This window comes from Anabas testudineus, chromosome 24 (assembly GCF_900324465.2).
Source record: "Anabas testudineus chromosome 24, fAnaTes1.2, whole genome shotgun sequence".
NCBI classification, from domain to species: Eukaryota; Metazoa; Chordata; class Actinopteri; order Anabantiformes; family Anabantidae; genus Anabas; species Anabas testudineus.
The window spans coordinates 10214010-10239657 of NC_046632.1; the positions used below are offsets into that span (position 1 = coordinate 10214010).

The 25648-nt window shown below is 39.7% G+C and overlaps 1 protein-coding gene across 11 annotated transcripts; it reads right to left on the bottom strand.

The window, feature by feature from the left end:
- Window positions 1–1412: 1412 nt before the first annotated feature.
- LOC113148972 (protein EFR3 homolog B) lies at window positions 1413–25259 on the bottom strand. 11 transcript variants are annotated; one of them, XM_026340761.1, is made up of 23 exons: window positions 23362–23544; window positions 17058–17134; window positions 15104–15231; window positions 14183–14333; window positions 12103–12224; window positions 11620–11769; window positions 8987–9121; window positions 7479–7557; window positions 6917–7052; window positions 6644–6805; window positions 6311–6422; window positions 6107–6158; window positions 5481–5653; window positions 5314–5389; window positions 4874–5035; window positions 4437–4568; window positions 4282–4349; window positions 4037–4164; window positions 3525–3616; window positions 3310–3358; window positions 2877–2983; window positions 2724–2773; window positions 1413–2165 (listed from the first exon to the last, which is right to left on the bottom strand). In XM_026340761.1, the coding sequence occupies exons 1-23, from the start codon at window positions 23444–23446 to the stop codon at window positions 2060–2062; spliced, it is 2532 nt and encodes an 843-aa protein (XP_026196546.1). In that variant the 5' UTR covers window positions 23447–23544; the 3' UTR covers window positions 1413–2059. The 11 variants fall into 11 exon arrangements, with proteins under 11 accessions (XP_026196546.1, XP_026196536.1, XP_026196540.1 ...); XM_026340751.1 differs by lacking the exon at window positions 23362–23544 and adding exons at window positions 24486–24624; window positions 25083–25259 and having other exon boundaries at window positions 4282–4568; window positions 6644–7052; XM_026340755.1 differs by having other exon boundaries at window positions 4282–4568.
- Window positions 25260–25648: the final 389 nt, after the last annotated feature.

Sequence of the window (25648 nt, forward strand, 5' to 3'; positions counted from 1 at the left end):
GTCACTGGAAAGTTTAGAGGGCTGCAAACTGCTCTTAGTTGGTTTGTTCTTCGTTAACATGATGGAAAGAGTCACTGGACAATAAACGTAAACTATCTGAAGAGTTTGGTCTTAGGTGATGACAATGAAAAGATACATAATGAACAAATACACTCACTCAGTACGCGAACACGGACAACAGTAAACATGAAGAGCCAATCTGATGCACTGGCATGTGTGTACTTACATACAGAACAGACCACATTGTAAAAAATATAATAAACGAAATGGCGCCAACTAGACTGCAACACACGACAATCAGAGACAAACCAGACAACGCAGTCTACATTAAACAAGATGGCAGCAGCAGATGCCACGTCTGATGAGGTTAAAAATTCACAAAAGCGCTGGAGAGGGAGGGGCAGCCTCGCAAAAACCATCACTAAACGAAGCACACCACAACAGAAAGTACGGTTTAAAACACACAAAACAATCTGCTACCTAGAGTTGGACCGTGTAAGCCAGGCTAGTGCCAAATTATTGCCATTATACCTTATATTATTACAACTGTGCGCGTGTGTGTGTGTGTGTGCGCGTGCACAAAAAATGGCTTTTAGGTTTATTCTGATCTTGCTGAATGAGACAAACGCACTGCTTGGAGGCTGGCGCAGCAGCACTATGGCATGCAAAGAGTGCAAAGTCATCCCAGCAGGATGAAATGGCAACGACAGATTCAAGATGACGGTGAGAAAACCTGTTTCAAAACCTGTGGCTACGAGTGTCGAAGATTTTATCAGATGGGATTATTACTACTTCACTGTTGTGATCTACTGCCTTTAACGAGATGCAGAGTTCCACTGTGAACTGATCAGACCCTCATCGGTACACATTTGAACATGTTGCTGGTTACTCATTTGAGATTTTAACAAAAAGGATCTTTATATTAACTACGTAGTCTTGTCTCTTATCTATGGACACCATCAGTGCAGCGGCTAAAATCTAAAATTAGAATTAATATACAGCATATTTATATACAGACACACACACACAAAACATCCCTACCCTGTACATCAGCTTAAAGATTTATATATTTCTCTGTATATACACATTTATATGGGAAGGAGAAAAATAAAGGATCATTAATTATTTTCTAGTGTTTGACCTGGTAAACATCGCAGTAAGCACTTCAGATCTTCAGATGTTTACTTCGGTCATGACTGTGGTGCCGTGTGTTGAGTCACCTGTAAGGCACACTCACTTTGGAGGATAGCACACAGATCAACGATTAACTTCCATTTAAACCACTGCTAAAAACTAAAGAACAATTTGAAAAAAAGTGCAATAAATAAATGCCCGTCATGAAAGAAAAAGCACTTTTGGCTAACACTAAAAATGCTAAACAAAACTACAATAAGCGTTAAAATGTTCAGTAACATGACAGATGGAGAGGAATGGCTTCATATTTGTTTCTACACATATCGGATCCACACATACATAACAATACAATCAAATTAAAAAGCATCTAATTCACATCCGCTCTTCCTGGTTACACAAGTAAAATATTAAAATCTCAAGAGAAAAGAAGCACGACTGGTTAAATCTAATTTCATGAGAAACAGTAATATGGCACCCTGTAAGGGACAAAAGAATAGTCGAGACCTGCAGTGGGATTATAATTTCCAGTTACAAGGCATGCAACCTCATTTCATTCTAAAGTCAATAAAATAGCTTTCAGTCAACAGTTCTCTCACAGTTCTTGACAATGTCTAACTTTAAAATCCAACCAGTGGAGTTTCTGCAGACATGTACTAATAACAAAAAGTCAATAATCTGTGTTAAATTATTAGTTTTGGCATTTATCAACATTAGCCAGACTGTTTTGGCTGCAATCGCAGGACAAATGAATTTTTAAGCAACTAAATTAATCAAAAAGTGGGTTGTTCTTTAGTTGGCTTTAAATTACTGCTAGTCCCCCCACATCCCCTGTAGTTGTTTGATTCCATGGTCAGTATGTCTTCACGGTGACAATCACCTTGTGCCCAAATATTTAACAGTTCAACATCACTGTAGACTTCCCGGTTTAGTAAACACAAAGGTCGGGAAACTTCATCTCGTAGATAGGTACAGATCGACTCTGACTTTGGCCATAACCTGATGAAACGGTTCCAGATGGGCTGGGCGGGGGTCTGAATGTGGACACAAACAGCAGTCATCATTATCATGAGTCAACACCGTCCTTATCGTCATCATCCACTTAGTCAGCATCACCACCATTGATGTCATTACTGCCCTTTGTATTATTAAACTAACACAAATGTATTTAATTGCTAAAGGGACACTCTAGGTTTCAATATGGCCATTATCACCAAAGTATTTAAAAAATGCAATGTGGGAAGGAGAACACAGCTAAATGTGTCCTGCAGCAGAGGCTCCAGGAGAGGAGGATGGTTACACAACAGACACATCCACAGGACGGGACATGTCAGGTATTGGTTGAAAGCTACGGTTGGTAATTTAACAAGTTGACCTAGAGAGTCACCAATAAACATTTTACAATGAACCTACTACTACTACCAAAATGTAAATTTGACCCAAAGCCTTTTACACAGCATTAATTGGTTTGAAATATCAGCTGTGTGGATTATATGCCAACAAAACTCTATGTTATTATGTCTAAAGCACTAAAAATAAAATAATTCAAGGTTTAGTGCCTCTTTAAAATATCTTACAGCGCTGCATGTTACCTGATTGTAATCTCAAAGATCTGGTTTAGTTTGCTCTGCAGTAGCGTGGCCTGTAAAGGAGAATAAACAGCCTTAGAAACAGAAAGAAGTTGAAACGAGAGTATGGATAACAGTACGAACACTACATATAAAAGAAAAATGTCTTGCTTGTACCCTGGCACCACAATGGGCAGCTATTTCCTCGAAGGGGGCCTTCTGGAACTTCACCACCACTTGTCTCCTCCGCTCCCTCTCCTGCTCCTCCATACCCACACTGTCCACTAGAGGGAGGCAGAAATATTTAATAAAATTTAAATAACACATTTTGCTGCAGCGCACTGTACGCTGTACATCCCAATGTGGGCTTAGTGCTTTTTTTAACAGAAGTAAAAATCACAATTATTTTTCTGCATTTAGGCTACAGCAGCATATTTCTATTGTTTCCATTCCTGAAGCTACATATCACTTTCTGATTATGACAAACGTTACATAAACACCTTCAGATATTTTCCTTAGTTTCAACCACACACATCAATATGATTTAAGTTTGTGGTGATTTCATGAATACTTTAAAACCACAATAGCTGAATAATGTGAGCAGACATACCGATGGCATTCTTTAGTGTTTCAAACGTGATCTCCTCTGCTGGAGTCCTCTGCAAAGAAGAATTACAGCAGAAAGGAGTTTGATACAGCCTCTTCCCTGGAGCAGAGCTCCACACTTAAAATGTTCAGTACTCTAAACTTACCCACAGCATCTCAGTGGTGCACATTTTAAAGTTTAGTACCATAAAATTGTTGCAAATAATTTTTTGCCTTTACCTCCTCCTTCTCTGGACTGTTTCTGGACTCCACCTCCACCTGGAGTGAGATAGTCTCACCAATGCTCTTTCTCTTGGACAGACGGTCCTCATCTGGACAAAGTGCAGTACTGCTGTTTATTATATTTTATTTTTAAATAGAAAACCTTGACAAAATATATGGCAAATATCAATGTGTTTTTTGGGTTGGTTGATTAAGTCCGTCTTAAAAAACTGAAGCAGAGAAACAGTGGTTCAAGTCCCACAGTTATAAACAGTCTGCCCTGGTGAAATGTCCTTCAAGAAACTCCTAAATCCTCACTAACTCCTAGGGAGCAGTTAGGTTCTGAATTTATATTCAGGAATCAATAATGTGCATAAACCCTTACCACATTGCAGAGTCAGTAAACATCACTATTTTCTGAAAGAGAGTCTATATTTAATTTTAACTGTTCCTCTATTTGACTTTTGAACTGTGTGTAGCATTACAACACATTTCTTGTCTTCAGGAGATGTATTGTCTGGGCCCTTTACCTGTATACTGTGGTACATAAGGCGTAGCCAGCCTCTCAGTGTTGTAGCCACTACCTCCAAGGACCTCAGTGATCTTCGACTGAAGGAACAAGACACCTCCCTCCACCTTCTCCAGTGAGGAAGGCAGCCTAGGAGAACAGCAGCAGTGTTGAGTGTTTTCTTTTTATATATAAGATGTACTTAAATATCCAATTGAACACTTGTATTAGTTTGAGGAAGGACAATAAAAAGTGGATGGTACATACTTTGGATTATCAATAAAGACATCCTCAGGCAGAAGGTAGGGACTTTCTTTCTGTCTCACCTCAATTACCTGAAGGGCAGAGGATAAAGGCAGTTTATTAAAAGAAGCTTCAGACATGACACACACAGATATGCACAAAGGAGCTTGGGTCAAGACCTCGTGTATGTGCTGGCAGAAGGCTGGGACGGTGGTGAGCTGGCAGATGAGGTTGAGGTAGGCGGCGGCGAGGGCATGAACAGCACAGCGGTTATAAACAGGAAGAGCCTCGTCGGTGGATAGAGCCAAGTCCTGCACAGGATACGGAGAGACGTCAACATTGTACTTGAAGAACTCCAGCACTAAACTTTATCCTCAACATACAATGTATGTTAAAATGAATTCAGGCTTTATATTTTATATCTTTATGAGTCCTGGATAGTTTCCACTTCAAATTGTGTTGAACTGGATGTTTATAACATGCATTTCCCACTTTCAAATCTTTTTTTTTCCCACAATTTTAAGCACACTTTTAAAATGCTTTGTGAGCTGTGCATTTAATTGTGTTACACAAATATTATAAAAAATTACTTGATTGCATGCACATTCATCCAAACCTGCAAGGCGAGTGCCAGGCGAATGAGGTCCACCACCACCTCTTCATTGGCCAGCTCCACGCTGAGAAGACCCAACAGAGCAAAGAGGGTCTCGTAGTGCTGTCGACCGCTACTCGGCTCCTTACAGCCCATGTAGATGTGTCGGTACAGCTGCTGGCCATGCTATTAGTAGAGGATGGCAAGAGTGAGAGAATAAATCAAAACAAAAACAAAGAGCATAATCTAGAGTAGTCAACAGTTACACTGCAAGTATGAATATTTATCTTTTTATTTTTATTATTTCAAAATAATCAGTTTCTATATCTGCAAATATATTACAACATTTTCAGAATAGGAAATGCAGAAAAAGTTTTACAGCTTTTGAATTTGTATTTCGAATTTCGGAAATTTTGAGTTCCCATGACAGTGAAGCTAACTCCAGATGTAGTGAGAGTATGTACCTTTTTCATGAATAAGTTGTCCTGTCTCGAACACTTGTCAACTTTGAGCTTGAGCACGGAGATGTCAGAGATAATGCTGCACAGAAGGAAAAGCACAAGTCCAACAAAGCCTAAAAACAACACATAGTATACAAATCCACAACGTTCCAACATACACAGCTACACACCTAATGTTGGTGAACTTGGGTCTGTTGTCATGTCTGTCAATGAGACTGAGAAGGATTTGGAGCACCAGCAGTCGAACTTCTGGATCCTCAGTCAGAGAGAAGGACAGCAGTGGCTCCAGGAAGGAGCTGGGCAGTGCTGTCAGCATGTTGGTGGTCTGGAAACCTGCTGTCACCTGAGATATTGATTTTACAATGTTACAACTCAACATGAAAATTCAATATAACAACAGAAACTTAACTACAAATTCTAATGTTTCTATGTGTTTTCATGTAAGCAGATTACATGCTGGTGTCAGACGTATTTGTATGTTCACATTTAAAAACATTGGCTCAAACTCTTGTTATCCCTAAACTGGCAATCAGGATGGAAGGATAATTAGAGGAATTGATAAGCAAATAGTTATGATCTGGTAGAAAGACATTGCTAACAAATATTTGCTGTACAAACATCCCTTGGTTGATGGGAAGACAAACTGGACACTTTTTGTCAACATAGGTTAAACACGATTAAAACACAGATTTATTCAATTTCACATCTGTGTACTGTGTCAAACTGGTGATCATGACCTCTTAATAACCAGGTTTTTGTGCTTTACATTTTCTGCAGTACACATTATTAGACTTACCTGCACCAAGGACTTGAGTAACATAATTTGAATCATTCTGGTACCCTCGGGTCTGTGGATGAAAGAGTAAATTCAGATTCACATTTAAATCTTCACCAACAACCAATGCATATGTTTAAAAGTCACTGCTGATTAAAGGATAAAACAAAGAGTTTTAACATTTAAGATCCTGGGCATACTGTTTGAGATGTGTGAATAACCTACCCAGAACCTGTCGAGGGCAGAGTAGGGTGAATCCCAGGGACAGGGATCTTGCCCATGATGAAGAGCATGACCTCTGATCTCTGGTATGTTGGTAGAGTGTTGGCAAATGAACCTGAAAGAAAAAGAGAGAGTTTAAGAGTGGATAAGAGGGAGATTTGGAGCAAAGGAAAAGAAAATCACATGGAACGAGAGAAAAGGTTGGATAAATAACTGTCAGAAAAAAATTTACACAGAGGCATAAGCACCACAGATGATCTGATACACTCCAGGAGCTAGTCTCGCAAAGCCTCCTACACAAACCAAAACACACAGAGATGTTGCCCACAGACTCACCAATGGTCCTAATGACAGCTTCCTGCAGCTGCCTCTCCTCATGAGCTTTAATGATCTTGGTGCCAATGTTGGTGCTGCCATCATAGGAGCCAGTCAATTCATAGTCCACACTCAGACGAAGCTGTCGCAGCAGAGTGTTAAACACCTCCAACACAGTGGGGCCTGCATATATAAACAACGAATAATCAAAAACCTGCCCACCTGACGCATCACGTCTAAACCTATTTGCATTCCAATCTGTGAACTTAGTATACATGTGGGCACATAACTCACCAACAGAGCCACTGGCTGCAATGGCAGCTGCCTCCAGCAACACTTCCACTATACCAGCTCGTACTTTGGCTGAGTTCTTGCTGTTAGCATCCAGGTGGCCAAGAAGCTGCTGGATTACCAAGTGAGAGTGCTGTGACTGTAAAAAAAAGAAGCAATAAAGCAAGAAATTTATTAAACTGCATTAAAAAGAAAACTGTGAGGAGAAAGAGAAAACCAGTTTTCTGGTGAATTGCAATAAGTCATTCAACCAAGTAGCAAACTGAAAGCTTTGGAGATTTAGCACTTCACTAACATGCATTTCTCATTTTGTCCAAGTTTAACAACAGCTGTGAGGAGAAAGCCACATGGAATAAGCAATCTTCTCTCATTTTCAGAGCAGTTCTAAGCAGTAAATCAGTGAGACCCCCATGGATCCTTGATCATGTTTCTCCTGGGCACCTCTGAATCATCTAATAGCCACTTATCTGTGTGAATCACACAAAAACGTTGAAACAGAGTGAAAGTGAAGGGAAAATGAGTGAGGAGGAGGTCTTTGAGGATATGATGGCACAGGATCACTCACCTGGATGGAGTACATGATGATTTTGAAGCAACACACTGCAAAGGTCTTTCCCTCCCATAGAGAGTGGTTATCTAAGTGCCTGGGGATAGAAAGACAGGTGGAGAGAGACAGGGAGGATGCAGAAGATGTAATTATACAGCGCCACTAGTGATGGAGAAAATCGATGCGTGGAAAGCAAAATAATAGTCCTCCAACATATGTTACACATAAAGCTATATGTCGTTTGTATTACATATGCTTGTTTTTTATATATATTTTTATATATACAGTAGCAAAAAAAGTATGTGAACCTAAAATTTTATGATTTTCTGCATTCATTTGTCATAAAATGTGATCTGATCTTCATCTTTTTCTTGCCACTGTTTATACAGCATAACTGAAAATTCTGGGAAGTTAATATGATTAAAACAGGGCGTCATAATTCAAAAAGAAAAAAAACATCTATCAAACAAGATCAAGGTCGTTCCTACTGAATAGTTGCTCAAACTGTAGCATCCGTACGTATGAAGAAACGGGAGGGAGAGTGATATAAATCACTAAAGCATGAAACGGGCTGAAACAGAGACAGTGATGGATGGACAAGAGCCAATGCAGCCAATATAACTTTTCAAGAAGTAGAGTTGTAGAGAAATGTAGGTGTACAAAAAATAAGTAAGAGAATTACAGGCTAAAAATTTAATTATATTGGAATTGCGTATTTCCAACGTTTAGATATGTGTCGGGGGAAAAAAAGAGCAAAAAATGTTTTCAGCTGTTATGGCTGCCTTTTAAAGTATTTTCAGTTTAACTTTATGTTTTATCTTTCGATAAACTGTAAAGTAATAATAATAATAATAATAATAATAACAACAACAAATAAGCCCAGTCCCAATTTCGATATTCTAGCAGATTCAGCTGCATTCCTCAAGGCACATTATACATGCATAAATGCTGGTGGACACATTTTATCTACTGCATTTTTTAGCAGACTTCTGTTTAACTGCCTATTAAAAATTAACATTGTGGCCAGACTGCTATGCAAACAATACCAGTGTCTTCATGAAAACACGGTATGAAGCAGGAGAGAAGAATACCAGCTGAGGTGCAGAGCTCATTGAGATACAAGCACAAGAGCAAATCCAGACTGAAAGGCTGAAATTGATAAAACACGACAATTCAAAACAGTGGAGCTGAAATTATTCATATAAGAGCGGGAAGGAAAGTAAAAGATGGAGAAAGAGACAATGAAACAAAGCTAATCTCCTGGATAAACATGCTCAGAGGCAAAGTTAAATAAAAAATTAAAAAAACATCAAAAACACAGTAAAGCTGGAAACAAACAGGAAATCTGCAATATTCTTACTATGTAACCTTGCATTGACCTTGCTAAGCTCTGTCAGGCCAATTCAAGTAAAGCTAAAAATCTGGCAATATATCGTCCTGATGTGTGTCATTCCTTAAGGTTAGTCAATATGTCAAATAAACGAGTCCACAAAGAAGGAAACGCAAAAGATAGAACAGTGTCTCACATCAGCACGGGTGTGACGGCATTCTTGATGTTGCCATAGGCGGCTCGTCCCAGCAGCTCTCTGAAGCAACGCTCTGTCAGCTCCACCGGGCTTTCCTTCTCCTTCTCCGTCGCCTGCAGCGGAGACGGGGAGCGGCTTGTAGGGAGCAATGCAGGTGAGAAAGCAGAAATCAGAGGAGAGGAAACAGAAAGGAGGAGGCAAAGAGAATCCGAGAGGGAGGGGAAAGCAAATTGGGAGGGGGAAGAGAGGTACAGACAGCGAGAGAAAGAAAGGGGAAAAGAGGCAAGAGTTTCAAATCAATTTGATTCAGTAGCGCTAGTATTTTCACAAGATTTTGGACTTCATCATCTGGACTGCTGTGTCACTGCAGCCTTCGCTCCTGAGGTGACTTTAACCTCTGCAGTTTGTCAGCAGTGAAAATGAAATGACTGTGCTGGCTGTTGTAGATGTACGCATTTGTGAAAAGAGACTACCATGGCGAACATGTCCAGTTTTAATCTGTGTGTACATACAATACAACTGGTATTGCCATCCTTTGTTATTATGCATATTTAAAACATCTACCATAACTGGATCTTGGTCATGAGTAGCCCTAGGTGGTCCACCAATGATGATATTACTTATTAATAGCCTAATAAAAATAAACTATGTGACTTCCTGCCTCTCTGTGGTGCCTCTAACTTAAAAAAATACACAAATCCAAAAGCTGAGAGGCAATGGAAAACAACAAAAACAAGTTAAAAATCAGTTTGAAGCTTCAACCTTTGTGCAGCAGTAACAAATGATGATAAAGCTGCTCCCACTGCCTCTGTCCATTTTAAAAGAGCTTATCAAACACTCACAAAAGACTATTCTGAGCTGTCACTGCCCAGTTTTGAACAAGAAAACCTTTTGACAGGAGGAGAGATCAGCCTACTTGTCTACTGCAATCTGACCTCGTATCTGCTTTTATCAACAATCCACAGAGGCCGAGTATGAGGAGTGTTTGAAACGCATGTTTAAGTGAAGATCATGTGGCAATGTCTGTCAAATTGTAAACAACCAATCAATGCTGGTACTTGTTTTTTAAGTGTAACAAACAAAACAGGGCAGAGAAAAATCTCCTGAAATAAACTACAGAAAATAGTCTCAACTGTCAGGAGCTAAAACTGTGCATGAAGTTGATCTTTAAATGAACTTGTTCATGTGCACAGGGATTAATGCAGAAAAAATTGCACCATCTGTGAGTTTAATTAAAGTCTGTATTGACTGCTGTGGGTTTTAGGGTTGGTAATGACTGGCTAAACTCGGTGTGAGAAAGGATTGAGGATGCACAGCAGGAGCAGCCCACATAACACACAGAGCGGAGTGAAGCTGAGAGGGAAATGCGTTTCTCCATTGGGTTGTGTCTGTCTCTTTCTGTCCATCTGTCTGTTTTGTTCAATAACCTCTCCATTCTTATCACTCTGTTTTTTCTATTATTGCACCCTCCACCCAATCTTTCAGCATTCTTCTCTTTGCCCTCCCCCTTTGCTCCCCTAACCTTCAGATCTCAGTACTGACGTCAAAGTGAATTTCAGCATGTGGAATAATGCCAAGAAGAAGAGGCTCCAGAATTTGAATCTGTCTCTCTCTCACACTATCATAGTGTAGTTCTCAGGGCTTGTGATGCTTTCATTATTCAGTCACTGTCATATTTCTGTTTATGCTTTCCCCCTTCCACGCTCTCTCATTATATTTTCTCCCTATCTCCTGGCCCCTTTGTCCTTGAATGCTGCAGGTGGCCAAACAGATGCCCATAAGTGAAGCTGTCAGTCGGTTCATTGTGATGACAATGATGATGAATGACATGGGTGATGGCTGGCTAGACTTCCAGGACAAATATGGCCTAACATAAGACAAACAGCACCAGTTGGGTACAGGACAGTGGCTGTGCAGTGTGTGACTAAGGCATGTTGGGCATACTGACCCATTTTGGGTCATCAACTTTCTCACTACATGTTGGCACATGTAAACAGTCCTGTCTATTTAGTAATGACCATATACATGATACCACAGTGATTTCAGTTTATCTGCAATAACCTGAAGTCAGGATTTTGTAATGTGCGTGACAAAATGCATATGCACCCAGTTGCCAGTTTATTAGATGCATCTAGCTAAAACGATTCCCATCTTGCAATAAAACCTCTCTTCATGGAGGTGATAATGTTAAGTGTTAGTTGTAAAAGTCTTACCACAGTTGCTGATACAACTTTGTGATAATTTGGCAGGCTGTGTGCTTAATGAACCGGGACTGCCTGTATCAGTCAGTATAGAACAGTACCTAATACTAACTGCAGATTGTTAAACATCAATGTAGAGCTTAAATTGTGTTTCTCAGTTGAATAGTTTAGTTCCAAAGCGTTTTAGTGGGTAAACTCCTATAGTTCTGCTCCCTTTTCTATATAAACCATGTACATATTAAAATATACAAATAAAAAATATACAGTATAATCAATTTAGACAAAATAGGTATCTTAAAAAGCACTAGCAATAAAAGTGTCAGAAAGTCTCTGGTGACTGAAGTTGAAACTGACACTATAATATGACATGTATAATATGTCACTGACCTCAAAAAATGGAACCTACTTAGTTGTCATTGTCCCAGCACTCACCTCTCTGAATGTTCTCCACACTGCAAGTTGAAAAGCAGAGAGGGGACGATTTTGTCCATGTGCTGAGGATCCCAAATATTGGCCTGAAGCTCATCATTCACAGTTTTCCTCACCACACCCTGCAGACCCTTTATACCTGCCATACGAATCCTGGAGGAAACATTTGCAGACACAGGCAACATAAATCATTTGACAGGTAACTGAATCTATAAATGGATAATTAAATATAGAAAATCATATTGTTTATTTTTGCCCATATCTGTCAGTGTTTAGATCTTTTAGATTTTTTCATTTTATTGTTCAAAGATGTCACTATTTCTATTTTCAGTGGATGACAAGATCACTTTAAAAAGATTTCACTTTTTAGACCATTTAAGAGAAATGTCTAGGGGCAGCAGCAGTCTAAAAAAAGGTTTGAAAAAGTAGTCTGAAAAAGCAGTTAATAATTTTGCCTCTAACACAATCAAGCATCTGTCCACTCACTTAGTGCGGATGTCAGGGTCCTCGTAGCTGGAGTGACACATCTCACTGAAGCGTGACACAAAGAAGTCATAACTGCGGTGGTACGATGGTGTATCTTCTTCTATGTTGGCAAACTTCACAAACTAAGAAGACAAGAACATTTTTATATAAAAGTGAAATTCAGATTAATTAAAATGTCTTTAATGAAATAAGCCTAAATCCTCAATGAAATTAAAATCTAACTGTAGCAGCATAACATCTCATTAAGAGTGAAAAGCACAGGGCAGAGGGGGGCTCTCCCGCTGGGCCAGAAAATGTCACCATTTAGACATGCTGACATTTAGCTTCACACCACACTACAATTAATAAATTATAAACAGGATTTCTTTTTATCAGGAAGGATACCCCGTGAAGGAAGAATTATTAAAGACTAAAGCAGATGGCAATTACAGAACATGAATCCCCCATTCAAAATACATTAATGCAGTAACCTAAAGGCTACAAAGAGTAGTATTTATGTAGAAAATGAACATCTAAAGAAGCCCTGGTGAACCCATTTCTTGCTCACAAAATGAGTATTTGGAGAGGACTGAAATTAAATGAAGCACCCTTGAGGAAAGTAAATGATGTGAACGAATAACTGCCACTGAGAAGCGGCTCAGCCGCTGCTGCAGTAAATTTCTGCAGCAGCTGATACCCGGAAGCTGCCTAGCATTAGTACCAGTAATACCGGGCTGCTTCAAGGCTTTAATGTTCGGTATCAGTTCTGTGTCTGCAGAAACAGACAACGGATTGAAAAGCTTTAAGAATAGAAACCAAGGGCGATGAGAGCAAAGATTAAAAATCTTTTCGTTACAACCAAAATCCTCTCTATCACAAAGTCACCCATAAAAGTAATGGCAGGTTGACAGTAACATGAACTCCGGTATTGATGTGTGTTAGAAAGGGCTCTGCAATGTGTATCAGTGAAAGACAGTGTAATGAAATACTGGCCTTGTGATGAAATATTCTCTCATAAACTGAAGATTACACTGTGTATGTGTGTGGTTCTATGTTGGTTGGGGTTTCTCTGCCCCGACTGTGTTAGGACTAAACACATCCAACGAAACTAATCCCAATCAATATCCTCACAACGTTCAACAACAGGCACTCTGAAAGTAAAGCTTTAAATCATCGCATATGGAAATATTCATCTTATATTGATTCTGGTAAACAGCACAGTGATGCACAATTAATTATGCAGCACTGATGGGAGGGTGAGTATGTGTGAGTGCATCAGCATATGGCCTTACATTTGTCCTAAATATACACCCCTTAAGTCTGTGCAAGAGAGACTGATAGCAGGAAGATTATGAGTGAGAGACTGTCGTGTCTCGTCCATCTGTGTAGATCTAGTCTGCAGCTAATCTGATTTCTCCTATATGTCCTCTGCTGACCTAAGCGGTGCTGATAGCTGCTTCCCACATGAGAGGATACTCATCACTCACCCACCGTCTGCCCATCACTCTCGTACTGAGATCTGATCTTTCTCCTATGCTATCACAGAATGTCTAACATTTTTTTTACTCTGTGCCATCACATCAGGAAACTAAAAACTTACCCTGAGAAATTGTTCTAAATCTTCTGAAATGCGACCAATGTTAAATGGCAGAAAAGCTAAACTAGCACAGTTTTGGGATGTGGGTATTTACTGCATCTACATTTATATTAGTAAAACAATCAGGTTTTGAATCATTATTGTTAACAGTTCATGGCTAGGGGAGTTTTTTGCTTAGTAAATTATATTTAGAGTAAACAATTATCTTCAGCTTTAACACATTTAGATATTACATTCACTCTCCCTGAATGCAACAGCTGACAACCATCATTTGATTATTTCAATGTTATTTTCAACGTTCAAATAACAATTTTCATGTCCTTACATTGCTGACAGGGGTGTAATTTAGTTAGTTGTTTAGTTAAGTATACTTAATTTGAAGTTCCAAATAATAGATGCTGTTCTTCTACAAAGATATACATTTGTATGATAATATGTCAGTTTTTTTGTCTGATTGCATCATAGTTGCACTTTAAAATTAATAGTATAATCCTATACACTCACTGAGTTGGTTCCAAGAATTTGCAGGCTGGGTTTGTCTGATTCTAGCAGCTTGCGCACCATCTTAAGAAAGCTCTCCACAAACAGGTTGATGCTCTGACAGTGACAAGCCATGAGGAGCTGGTCCAGGGCTTCCATGGCTATGCACACATACCTGAAAAGAAGAAGAGAGATAGAGGGATATCTAAATTAGACCACTGGCGCTATGGGCAAATATAATCTGTGTGTGGATTGTATAGACAGAAGTATAAATTTATAGCCTTAATGTTAAATCATGAACTGCACACAGCAGATTAACAGAAATCTAAATGCGATGAGCTTTGCCAGACAAACTCTGGAGACTTGCATATTGCACAGATTTCAGACAGAGTCTGCCAAGTGTAAATGTAATCTGCACATGCTGTTTATACTGGCAAGAATCATCACCAGGCATCATATTCATGAGTCATGAAAAACAAGAACTTCTCTGGCATATAAAGTAAGTACAGACTGTACAGAAACATTTGTGACCAAAACCAGCTATGTTGTTTTTGTAATAAACAGACCAACCTGTCTCTCTGTATGCTCAGCTGCAGTGACCAATAATTACAAATTACGTTACAACATGGAGGGGATAATAATTTCACAGTCCTTTCTCCAGATTATATGTGGGACACAAATCCTTTCAAGAATATCACAAGCACAGTTTTAAGGTCTTTGATGTACTGTCAGTTTGAATCTCTATGATGAAACGCACCACATTACCTCCTAGCAAGACAACCTCAAATTCTCCCCAGAATTTTAATCATGATGAAATTAAATCAATGTGTGGCCAAGAATAAATAATACACAATGTGCAAACAGTAATTGTCAGAGGATAGAATTACCATATGAAATGTTATTTCTGGAGACAGTTCTGAATAGCTACTGACTGCTGATGCTCACCCATATCTGTGTCGGGCCACATCCCTTGACAGTCTCTCAGACAGGTATGCTCCGATACGGTCAAGTTTCTCTGGAGCTGACAGGGCGTAGAATGTCAGCTTCTCCATGTTGGCTTTCACTAACCCATCCTAGGAGCGTGACAGAGGGAGAAACAAGACAAAGAAGCGTGAATCTCATACACGTTGCAAGTGCGATTGTGTTTGTACCATTGTGTGTACTTGCGTGTAAGGTAGTGTGTACTTCTCAAAAAACAAATTGGAACAATATAATGAGATTACTTTGTTCACCTGCTACTTTCCCCCTTGACCTACTTTACTGGTCTTTCAGTTTGGGCAGTGGGAGGAGAGAGCTAAAAACATCTATAGCCCACTGAGACATTCAGAAAAGAGTTGAAACATACCATAAGGAAAGCAGTACTTTAACACATTGATAAAACTACAATACTGTAAATGAGGTAGAATTATTTGTAAACTCTAAGTATCCTGTTCAGGGCTTTGCAACAGAATACAATCCCCAGCTGTGTGACATGAAATAATATTATTCATTATTTACCAAATATGATTTCAGCATGCAGAGAGCTAAGAAGCACTAACAGTCAAGTAGTAGACTGGTCTGTGAAAATGATCAGCTGGACTTTTGTCATGTTAATACCACCACTGTATCAACTAGCCTTTTCACAACTAATACTTTGAATTCCTGTTGTGTATGACATCAAAGTTCTTCGCATCCCTTTAAAAGGAAAGTCAAATAAACTCAAAAACTCAAGTTTGACCGTTGCCATAGAGGCTTTTGCAAACCGCTTGACAACAAGGCCCTATGTCCCAACTTCTCAATCATTTAAGATTTGTTCGTTTTGAAAATGTGTGTGATGTTGTAAAAGGTATTGTGATTGTGAACTAATTAGTATGGTTTCCTGGCACACCTAAATTAAATAAAGGCACTCATTAATGCCATTAGTTGCACTCATGATGAGATCAGCACCGGCCGTGACTCTGCTTTTGTCTGCCTCTTCGAAACATCCTGTGGTTGGAATCCAGGATCGATCACACAGCCAGAAAACTACAGCTGACTATAAAGCAATACACTCAGTTGAAACGCTGATTTGGGATTTTCTTAATTAGATGGAGTCACTTCATAGTTGGTAGGTTAAAATCTGATAGAGTCTTTGCAGTCCCTATCACACTGATAAATCCCAGTCGTATAATGTACTGTACTGTACTGTGCAGGAGAAGCATGCAACAACCTATATTATACTAATTTATAACCGTTTTACCACCAATTATCCGGTAGGAACTCTGTAATACACAAACTGCACACACAGGCTCAGATGCTCACACACTGTGACACATTAATTGAGGAAATGTTATCGGACGCCTACATTATTCCCAACCTGCTCTGATAACGTTACAGTGTCAACCAAAGCAGTTTAGATTCAAACTTACAAACCAATTTCAGTGCACCATTTAGAAAAACACTACCTGTTGGATCTGTGTCCCAAAACAGCAGTGTCCTGAGTATTGCAGTTTTGGCCACAGATCTGACAGATGAAGTGGGTTACTGCAGCAGCATAGAGGGACTTATAAAAAGTTTCCTCTGCAACAAATCATCTGCTCCTTCTGAATTCTCTTTATGAGTCATCTGTATCAGATCTCAGTTAATCAGAGGAAAATGTAGCAAACACAAGGTCTTTGGTTTGACACTAAAAGCTTTGAAGAAGAAAGTTGTGCATGGAAGCAATGGTAAGTTTTCTTATCGTCTCTTTCTCACTTGCCCTAAACCCGAGACTGTGTTTATATTTACCTGATTAAGCGACTACAAAAAAAAAAAAAAAAAAAAAAAGGAACCTGCAATTCAGGCCCACAGTTCTGCCAGTGCATTATCATATTTCAGGTGATTTGAAGATAGATGACAAAGCATTAGAAAAGACACTGAATGTAACATTGGAGCTTCTCACCTCTGGGTCTTCTGGGAAGATGTTGTCTACCAGTCTCTTGTATCGAGGCCTGAGTGCCCCACAACAACCACAAACCCCTGAGGAATATGTGAAATTGGGAGGGAAAAGAAAAACAGAGAAATGTGGTCATTTAGACTTGTACAATATAACTGACAGAAATGCAATATAAATGCAATAACATAGTGACAAAGATTTGACATTAACAACATGTTACATGCTATGTAAAATTATATACTATATAATATACACTTCCAGTGTTTGGTGTAAAGTTTGGACACACCAAACATTGTGCATTACTGAAAACATGGAAATTACCACACAACAAACATGGAAATGTGTAGTCAACAAAAACGTATTCAATTTCATCCAACTGAGGAAGCTGCTTAAATGAGTCGTGAAATGTTTGAACCTAACAAGAAAGAAAAGTTGCTGTTACAAATATGCCTGTTTTTATCGGAAGTTGAGTATTTATAGAGCTTTTGAGAAACAGAAGCTTGGTTGGGACCACCACAATTTGCTCCTAAACTGTTTTCAGTAACAGCCTGTAATTTTCCACACACACACACACACACACACACACACACACACACACACACACACACACACACACACACACACACACACACACACACACACACACACACACAGTAAGTGAAGGCAAGCCTGTGAAAAGACATTTAAGGAAGGACAGATATGGAAAGAATGTGGTCACAAGACAATTACAGTTGCAACAATGCCAATCAGAGGATAACACACACACACACACACACACACACACACACACACACACACACACACACACAGTCTCTCTTTCTCTCGATGCATAAAGGACAGCCTTGGAGAGAAAAGTACAACAGACTGAACAGTGACTGTTTTTCAGACTTTGGATTGGGGAGAAAGCTATGAAGCCAAAGAGAGCTGGATTATGATTGGTTGAGAGTATTCAGCAGTGGTGAGTCATAGGGGCCCAGGGAGAATTGAGAAATGAAAAGAGGATAATGTTTAAAAAAAAATAAAAAATGAAAACACAACAAAAACAAATGAAGCATTGGACACTTTATACAACTACATTAAAATTATTATATTACACAAAAGCTATTTTCACTAAATGGTCAGCAATGCAGTTGAGTTTAATGAATGTTCTCCCATTTGAAATGAAGACAGGACAGATTTGGTGTTTGTTACTTGTTTAAGTAAAGCAATCTGCAGAGAAGTCGCTTTTCTTCTTTTCTTGCTCACTTGCAAAATAATTTTTCGTTCCAGGAAAGATAGTATTATTAAAGCCTTGAAAGGCATCTTTACCTCAAGGCTCCTCTGTTTCAAGGTCTTGGTTTGCCTCCTAAAAGTTTGGCTGAACTCCACAGCAAGAGCTCTGCTAGTGCTTTGGCTTATCTCTGAGAGCTGCATGTCTATTCATAGCTGTGGTCTTCTGTCCTCCATCACTTCAAACACTAATGAGGCCTCTGCACCGCTCCCTTCTTCCCTACTGCACACACCCAACTACTCTCTACCTCCTTCTCTCACCCTCGCTGTATTGGCCCAGGGCCTGAGTGTGGGAGTCACCAATGAATTAATAAAAATGCAGCAGGTCCAAAGTGAAGACAGGAAAGAAAGGATAGACAGGGATGCAAGTGTAATGGAGATGGATTGTGATGCACTGTATGAGTCACAGATTAGCACTCTTATTGCATCTTCTCTGTCCACTACAATTGTGTCCTGTCCTCTCTATCAGCACCAGAGAAAAGACATTTTTGGAAAGACAAACCAGATAACATTTATTTTTACAGGGAAAACTTTGTACTGCCATGTTGTAGTGCCAAGTAGAGTTAAAAAGTCTACATGTTACCTTTTTTCTTATTATGACCTTAAAGCTGCTGTTTGTTTTAGGTCAGTTAGTAGAGCAATGGTGAAGCAAGCATGTGTTCTCTGAAAGTCAATTCTTCTCAAAGCAGAAAAATCAATTCGCCATCTGAAGCAGCTTTATTCAAAGCACATTCAATGTGTGACTGTGGCTCATGGTGGCTTAAAACATTTACATATTCTGCTTCTAGTGTTTCCGTAACTTGAATATCAGCTGCAATCCAACCATAATTTGGAAATCCTGTATAGTTTCTGAGATGTGCTTGTGTAAGAAAAAATGGTTGTTTTGTGTCACTGATGTTGGTAATGGTGGGTTAGTGTGGAAAAAGCTAAGAGAGTGCAATAAGGTGGGTGGACAGGAATTTGGATGACAGCGGTGAAAAGCACACATAACAGGGGGTCTCACGACATCCACCCACTCTGCATGGCACCCTGACAACACATTAAGGGGCTGGACATCGAGCCTTCATACACACTCGCACATAAACCCACACACAAACATGCTCACACACACTCTGAAGAGCATTTAACTAAGGAACAATGAATTACTGGTTGCTAGTGGATCAAACAAGATAATAAGGAGAAGGCGGACATCTGCAGCCTGGTGCACCAAAGTTGCGGATCTCTGTCTACTTGTTTCACTAGCTGGAAGTTAAGACACACAGTCACGCAGGTTTCATGTATGCATGCATGTGTGCACATCTGCACATATGAGGAATCTCCACACCTCATATCACCATAGTAAGGAGGCAGCCAATCACAATGCTATTTTTATCTATGTAACAATAGGCCAGTACATTAACAGATTACACTCTCCATTTCCCCCAGGATGTCAGATTAACCTTTCCACATTAGGGTGAGAGAGAGAGAGAGAGATGGGAGAAAAACCGTAGTGGAAAAAACATAGGGTCAAACAATACTACATAGCACTCAAGGAGTTGTTTGTGCATGTTAAAAATACTCTCCACACAGTTACAGAAAAACAATGTTGTCGGGACTATTACACTGTAGGTCAACTACCACAACACCACAAATCAAAACGTTCAACCTCACTACAATTACAAGATCCAGTATAATATTGAACCTTTAAACACACACACACACAAAAGGTAGGAGTGTTTTGCAATGTCCTGTCTGCACCTGCTGTCCTAAAAATGCTCTGTTGTACCCCCAGTCACGTGGCTGACAAGAGAGAGTAAATATAGTCCTGACACCCCGCAAGGACAATATTAAACACGTTTTTGATCAGTGTGTGTGTCTGTGTGTGTGTCTGTGTGTGTGCCTGTGTGTGTTTGCAACAGAAGAGAGAGAAAGAAAGAGGCAGAACTGTCAATACATATTTAGACCTCACCTTCCTCTGGGGTCATGCAAAGCATTGGCTTTATAGGTCATACTCATGAGCACATATTCAAACACACTCAAGCAAGCTGCATTACACATTTTGTAATGTGTAGCAAACTATTATGTATTAAGTAATATATGTACACCTGTACAAAATATATGACACTTCTCAAGATGCATTCAAAGCCTTTAGGGGTGTTCTTACATAAGACTGAGGGGAGAGAGACATCAATTCATGCTATTTTTAAAACAGCAAATAAGGGTGGGAGAAAATGTCTTTAAGCAACAGATTCACACAGTGAAATGCAGGCAGCAGAATCTACAAAAACACAGAGTATAGGAAAAGAGGCATGGAGAGTTTAAGTAAATCTCAAACAACGAGCAGGACTGATTCAACAGCCATTTAATTTGCACATAAGCTGTCACTCAGTGAGCCTGGGAAAGATGTACAGCAGCTGAGGGGAGGACGCCGAGTATCACCAAAAAGAGGCTGATAGAATTACGGAGAAATGTCAATTTTGTCAATAACACATGCAGAGAATGACGGCTTTTCAAATTCAGTGCATATATATTTCCAGAACATCCATCTATCACCCTTTTCTCGTCACGGCAAGCCCTATCTATTGAGAATGTATATTTAGGTATCCACACTGTGCAGAGAAATATGTACAGTATATACATTTTGTTTCAGCAACCAATTCACATACACACAGTGACATTCAAAGCACACAGTAAGTGTGGGAGGCAAATAACTGATGTACAGACCCAGCTGCCAACAAATCCTCGTGACATAAGGCCAATCCGATACACTACGAACACAGTCAAGCAGGCACTGAAACTGGGCTATGAGGGACTCAAGCCCAGAGCACTGTTACCGTACAGTAGCTCAGCAGAGCAGCATACAGTGAACTGAATTTGATCTTCCACTGTGCAGGTTATGTCTTGATAACTGATTAGCATACTCTACTAACCAAAAGCTGTCAATAGCTTACAAAGCCTAAATAAAACTGCCTACATTTTAATTAGTGCTAATCAATAAACCATATATCAACATGTCCCAGTTACACACGTGCTACAGTAAATGGCAATGCTTCACCAAGGACATCCTAAACTCCAAACAGCATATATACTGCTTTTCCTTTTCAAAGAAGCATGGATCTAGGTTACCTAAAACATTCAGAATAACAGAACCATAAAAACTATTACAGGATATCAAGATGTTAAACATCTACACTACACATCTACGCAAACCTGACAGCCACACAAAGTTTGCGCAATACATTACAAGTGCCAAGAACATTACGTTACCACCTCCAATGGAAAAGGAAAAAAAAAAAGAAGAGTAAAAAGTAGCTTTTACCAAAAATAAACATCTTCCTCTCTTTAGCTATTGGTGTAATTTAAGAGAGAATACCCTCATGATTTACTTCAAGGAGACGTGACACAGTAGTGACAGTTTCAGTTTTTCCATGTGAAAGCTAAATGAAATGTGTTGTAGAATGTAGGAAAACTGGCTCTACATGCTTCACATTACTCACATGCTTACCCAGCTGACAACACAAAGCTAAATGCACAACAGAGGAATCGCTGTAATTCTTACCGTACATTGATCGTGATGTTGGAGTCTCTCACTACAGAAGCTTATGGTTCCTTAATGTAGATTCAGTTGCTCATGCAGGCACGCTGCTGTGCCAAGAGGCACTGAAAACACACACAATCGCACACACCGCTCGCTCTGGGAGAAATGCCTGCATGTGTGCTTGGAGCTAAAAGGCAATATGAATGTGCACCGTGATTGGTGCAAATCCTCGCTCAGTGCAATGAATCTCACACACCTCTCCCTGCTGTGCAGACACACACACGCAGGGATATATATACACACACGCACAGGACAGGACAGTGAGGCAACGTCAGAGAGAAGCGTGCCATGATGACCTTGGATTTTCCCGCTTGTCTTCTGCTACAGAGCTCCTTCTCAATGAGCTAGTGCTGATTTCATATGCAGTTGCACATACACACTGCCACCTCACTTCAGTTGCAGAAAAACAAGCAGACAGAGAAGGGAGATAGACTAAAAGAAGAAGCACCAGAGGGTTAGAAAGGGAAAATACCTCCCACCCATGCAATCTCTGTTCTCCCTTTCTCTACCCCTTGCCAGCATCACTCTTTCTCTGCTCTCCATCATGAATCTTCCCTTTCCTCCTGCTTTACAGTTTTTCTTTCTTTGCTTATGCAACTTTCTGCCACGGTTCCTTCCATTTTCAGTCACAGTTGCTTGTAAAAAACTGACATATGAAGGAAAATGTTTGTTTATATAACTATGTTTACTGTTATTTGAATTTTTAAAAACAATGTACATCTGTAAGACTGTGAAATACTATCCTTTTTATGATGTCAGAGTTTACTCATTCTCTTCCAGGTTATATTTTCTAAAACCATGGTGCATGAATACATTAATGCATAAAAGCTGTTCAGCAGCTCACTCACATTCCTCAGATGGCAGTGCTTCTCCCACAACAATAAATGCCTCACATATGCAGACAGAACTTTTAAATCAATTCATACTTTTCTACAATACCACACAGCCATAATAATGGTCTTTAATATAAAGGTATTCAGCAAACTCAAAAGCATGAATGTTTTCAGTATAACAAACATGAATTTAGATAAAATGCCATGAAGTCTGCCTATCAGAATTACAATTACAGTTTAAAGGTTTTCAAGATCCCTTAAACTCTAACACACTCAACAGAGAGCATGTTATTAATGTAAAATGTAATTATCAGTGAAGATTTAGGCTAAAAGCAATTAAATATGAGAGAGTAAAAATTAGGTTCCCCTTTAATCAGTCAACGCTGTAGGACAGAATATTTAGTATTAATCACAGCCAGTTTTCTATTCCATGGTGGCCTGCAAATATCCAAACAAAACTATGCAATAAGCAGAATCAAGCTAATATATGCTTGTATTTGCAGCATAACATATTGTTGGCTGGCATTATGGAACAATATGGCAGAAAGCAGTGAAATTATTCTCTGTTCATGTGCCTTAACAACAGAGAAGGAGCTAGACAGAGAACAGGGGAGGTAGTGTTGTCACTTACCCTTGCCAACGCGATGGTCCAGAAGGGTACGACAGTCCAGTGCCAGCCTCTGAGAGGCAGGGACATCAGGAGCAGGCAAGGGCATGACGGACAGACACTCAACAGCCCACAAGCATGCACACACACTCAGACACACAATACTCCTTTCATAGAAAACCTCCTAACCAAGGCCAAAAACATGCATGTAATGTAACACTACAAGCATCAAACTAAAACTTTCTAATTACTATTTTTTTAATGTTTAAAATGTTATCCTTGTCTACCAAAGCCTACCAAATGTCACAAAACTATTTAACCACCCCGAGTATCACAATTCCTAAACTGACATGCTAAATGCAAATATATAATCACACACGCATCAACAACTGCCTGTTCCGAATGCAACAACACACTAAACACATGCACACAGAAGCATAGACTTGGGTCCTAGGTCAAACCTGATCAGAAGTGTCAGCTCCAACTTCTGTACAAGTACAAGACCAGAACTAACTCACAAGTTCACTCAGAATCCCTGCTGAACAACAGCTCGTATGTCCCGTCTTGGGCTTCTTGGTCATTTATGTTAGTGCATCAGCAGGTTGACCGTATTAAAGAAGAGATTAGCGATTAGTCCTATAATAGCAGCTCTGCTCTCTCTGTGTGTCTCTCTCATTAATAAACATGTCACTTACACAATGGCCCTCACTATCCACCAGAAGTCTCTCTCTGGGCGAGAGACAGGAGGGTGGAGAGAAGCTGGCAGAAAGGGGAACAGTGGAACAGCCATTCAGTCAGTCAGTGGGCTTGTGGTTTTAGGAATGTGGTCAGCAGCGGATGCCAACACAGGCAAAATGTCTGGTGAGTGATTTCTCTGCAAATTCTCTCATCACAAACTTGGCTGCAAAAACAGAAACATCCCATACATGCACACGTATGTGAGCGCGGGCACACACACACACACCTGGTACACTGACAACAAGGTTATATCCTGACAACTTTTTCTAATCAGCAGTAATTTATTGAGAATCTGGATGAGGCTGCTCATATTTTTAACTTTCTTTGCAGATCACTTTCCTGCACTACCCAATAAGTATATGTTCGCAGACAGTGGTTATGCTGGACCTAAATACTTGGATGTCACTCACCTGTCATGTTGGATGCTGGACACAAGGCGGCGTTCTTCTTCCAGGTTTACAGTGGCAGGGAGCTGGACAGCACTTCAGCCCTGAATGGAGTCTCCACTAGCGCTTCGAAACTCAGGAAAACCCCTGGATTGTCTTTGGCCTGTTGATGCCAGTTTGCCATGATTAGTATATGGGCTACTAAATAATGTTGTCATTTGGGTCTATGAAAAATGGACAATAGGTGTTACCATTTGGCTTAAAAGAAGTTTGTGAAATTTTGCTGACATACAAGAGCTGCTAATAGTTAGCAAACGTTTAATTAACGTTAGCGATGCTAGCTAGGTGTAACGGGTTTTCGTTTAAACCTAACTTGGTCTTCGCGTGATTAAGTGTTTTGCTACTTATTCATGTCTTCGGATACGTTTAGCCATAAACATACGGTGGCTAAACCTAACAAGGCTGATTAATGTTATTCAGTAGCAGACATCATTGTATTAAGTTGGCTAAGCTAGTTGTTAAATGCTAGCTGACTAAGCTAACGTCAGTTAGCTAAGTGCTGGACTTGCCAGGCTGTGCCTGTTTCAGAGCCGCCCATCAATACCAACACCCATTACTTACCATGAAGTGAACAAAATTAAAATCCTTAAATTAGGTTGCATATGTCCGCTCAACGCCAGGAACCCCGACTAACGTTTAGCTATACCAGCGCACCATACACCGGCGTTAATGTTACTACCCCTCAGACCTACTGCTTCACAGGCTAGCTGTTCATTAGTGACAGCCCATCACCACTGGAGAGTTGACTAAGTGATGACTGTTCATGCACTGTAGGCAAAAGTACTGCTTACGTAAAGATACTGGAAAAATTGAACAGTACATGAGTGCATTATAAAAGTTAATGTTATATTTACACAAATAAGGGGCCCAAAACATTTAAACACCCAGTGATTTAATGCACAACTCCACCACCCACTATGACTTCAGTAATAAACATAGTAGAAGCATTACCTTTCTGACAGTTTCTACAAACACTTTGAAATTATAACCTTAAAATACCTTAATAAGTAGAAATCATTAAAAAGGCTGCTGTATTGGATTGCATTTGATTGTACCTAATAAAGTGAGTAGTGAGTATAAACCTTAATCTGGGTATTGTCCATAAGTAGTGGGCCACGATGTTTCTC

Bases quoted from the DNA above. Each gene is read 5' to 3' on its own strand.
- LOC113148972 (XM_026340749.1), bottom strand. From the start codon at position 23,446: ATGCCCTTGCCTGCTCCTGATGTCCCTGCCTCTCAGAGGCTGGCACTG. The intron at 11,770-12,102 runs GTGAGTGGACAG...TGTTTCCTCCAG, and splicing joins GACCCTGACATCCGCACTAA to GATTCGTATGGCAGGTATAA. The intron at 4,569-4,873 runs GTTTGGATGAAT...TATCCTGTGCAG, and splicing joins GCCTGGCACTCGCCTTGCAG to GACTTGGCTCTATCCACCGA.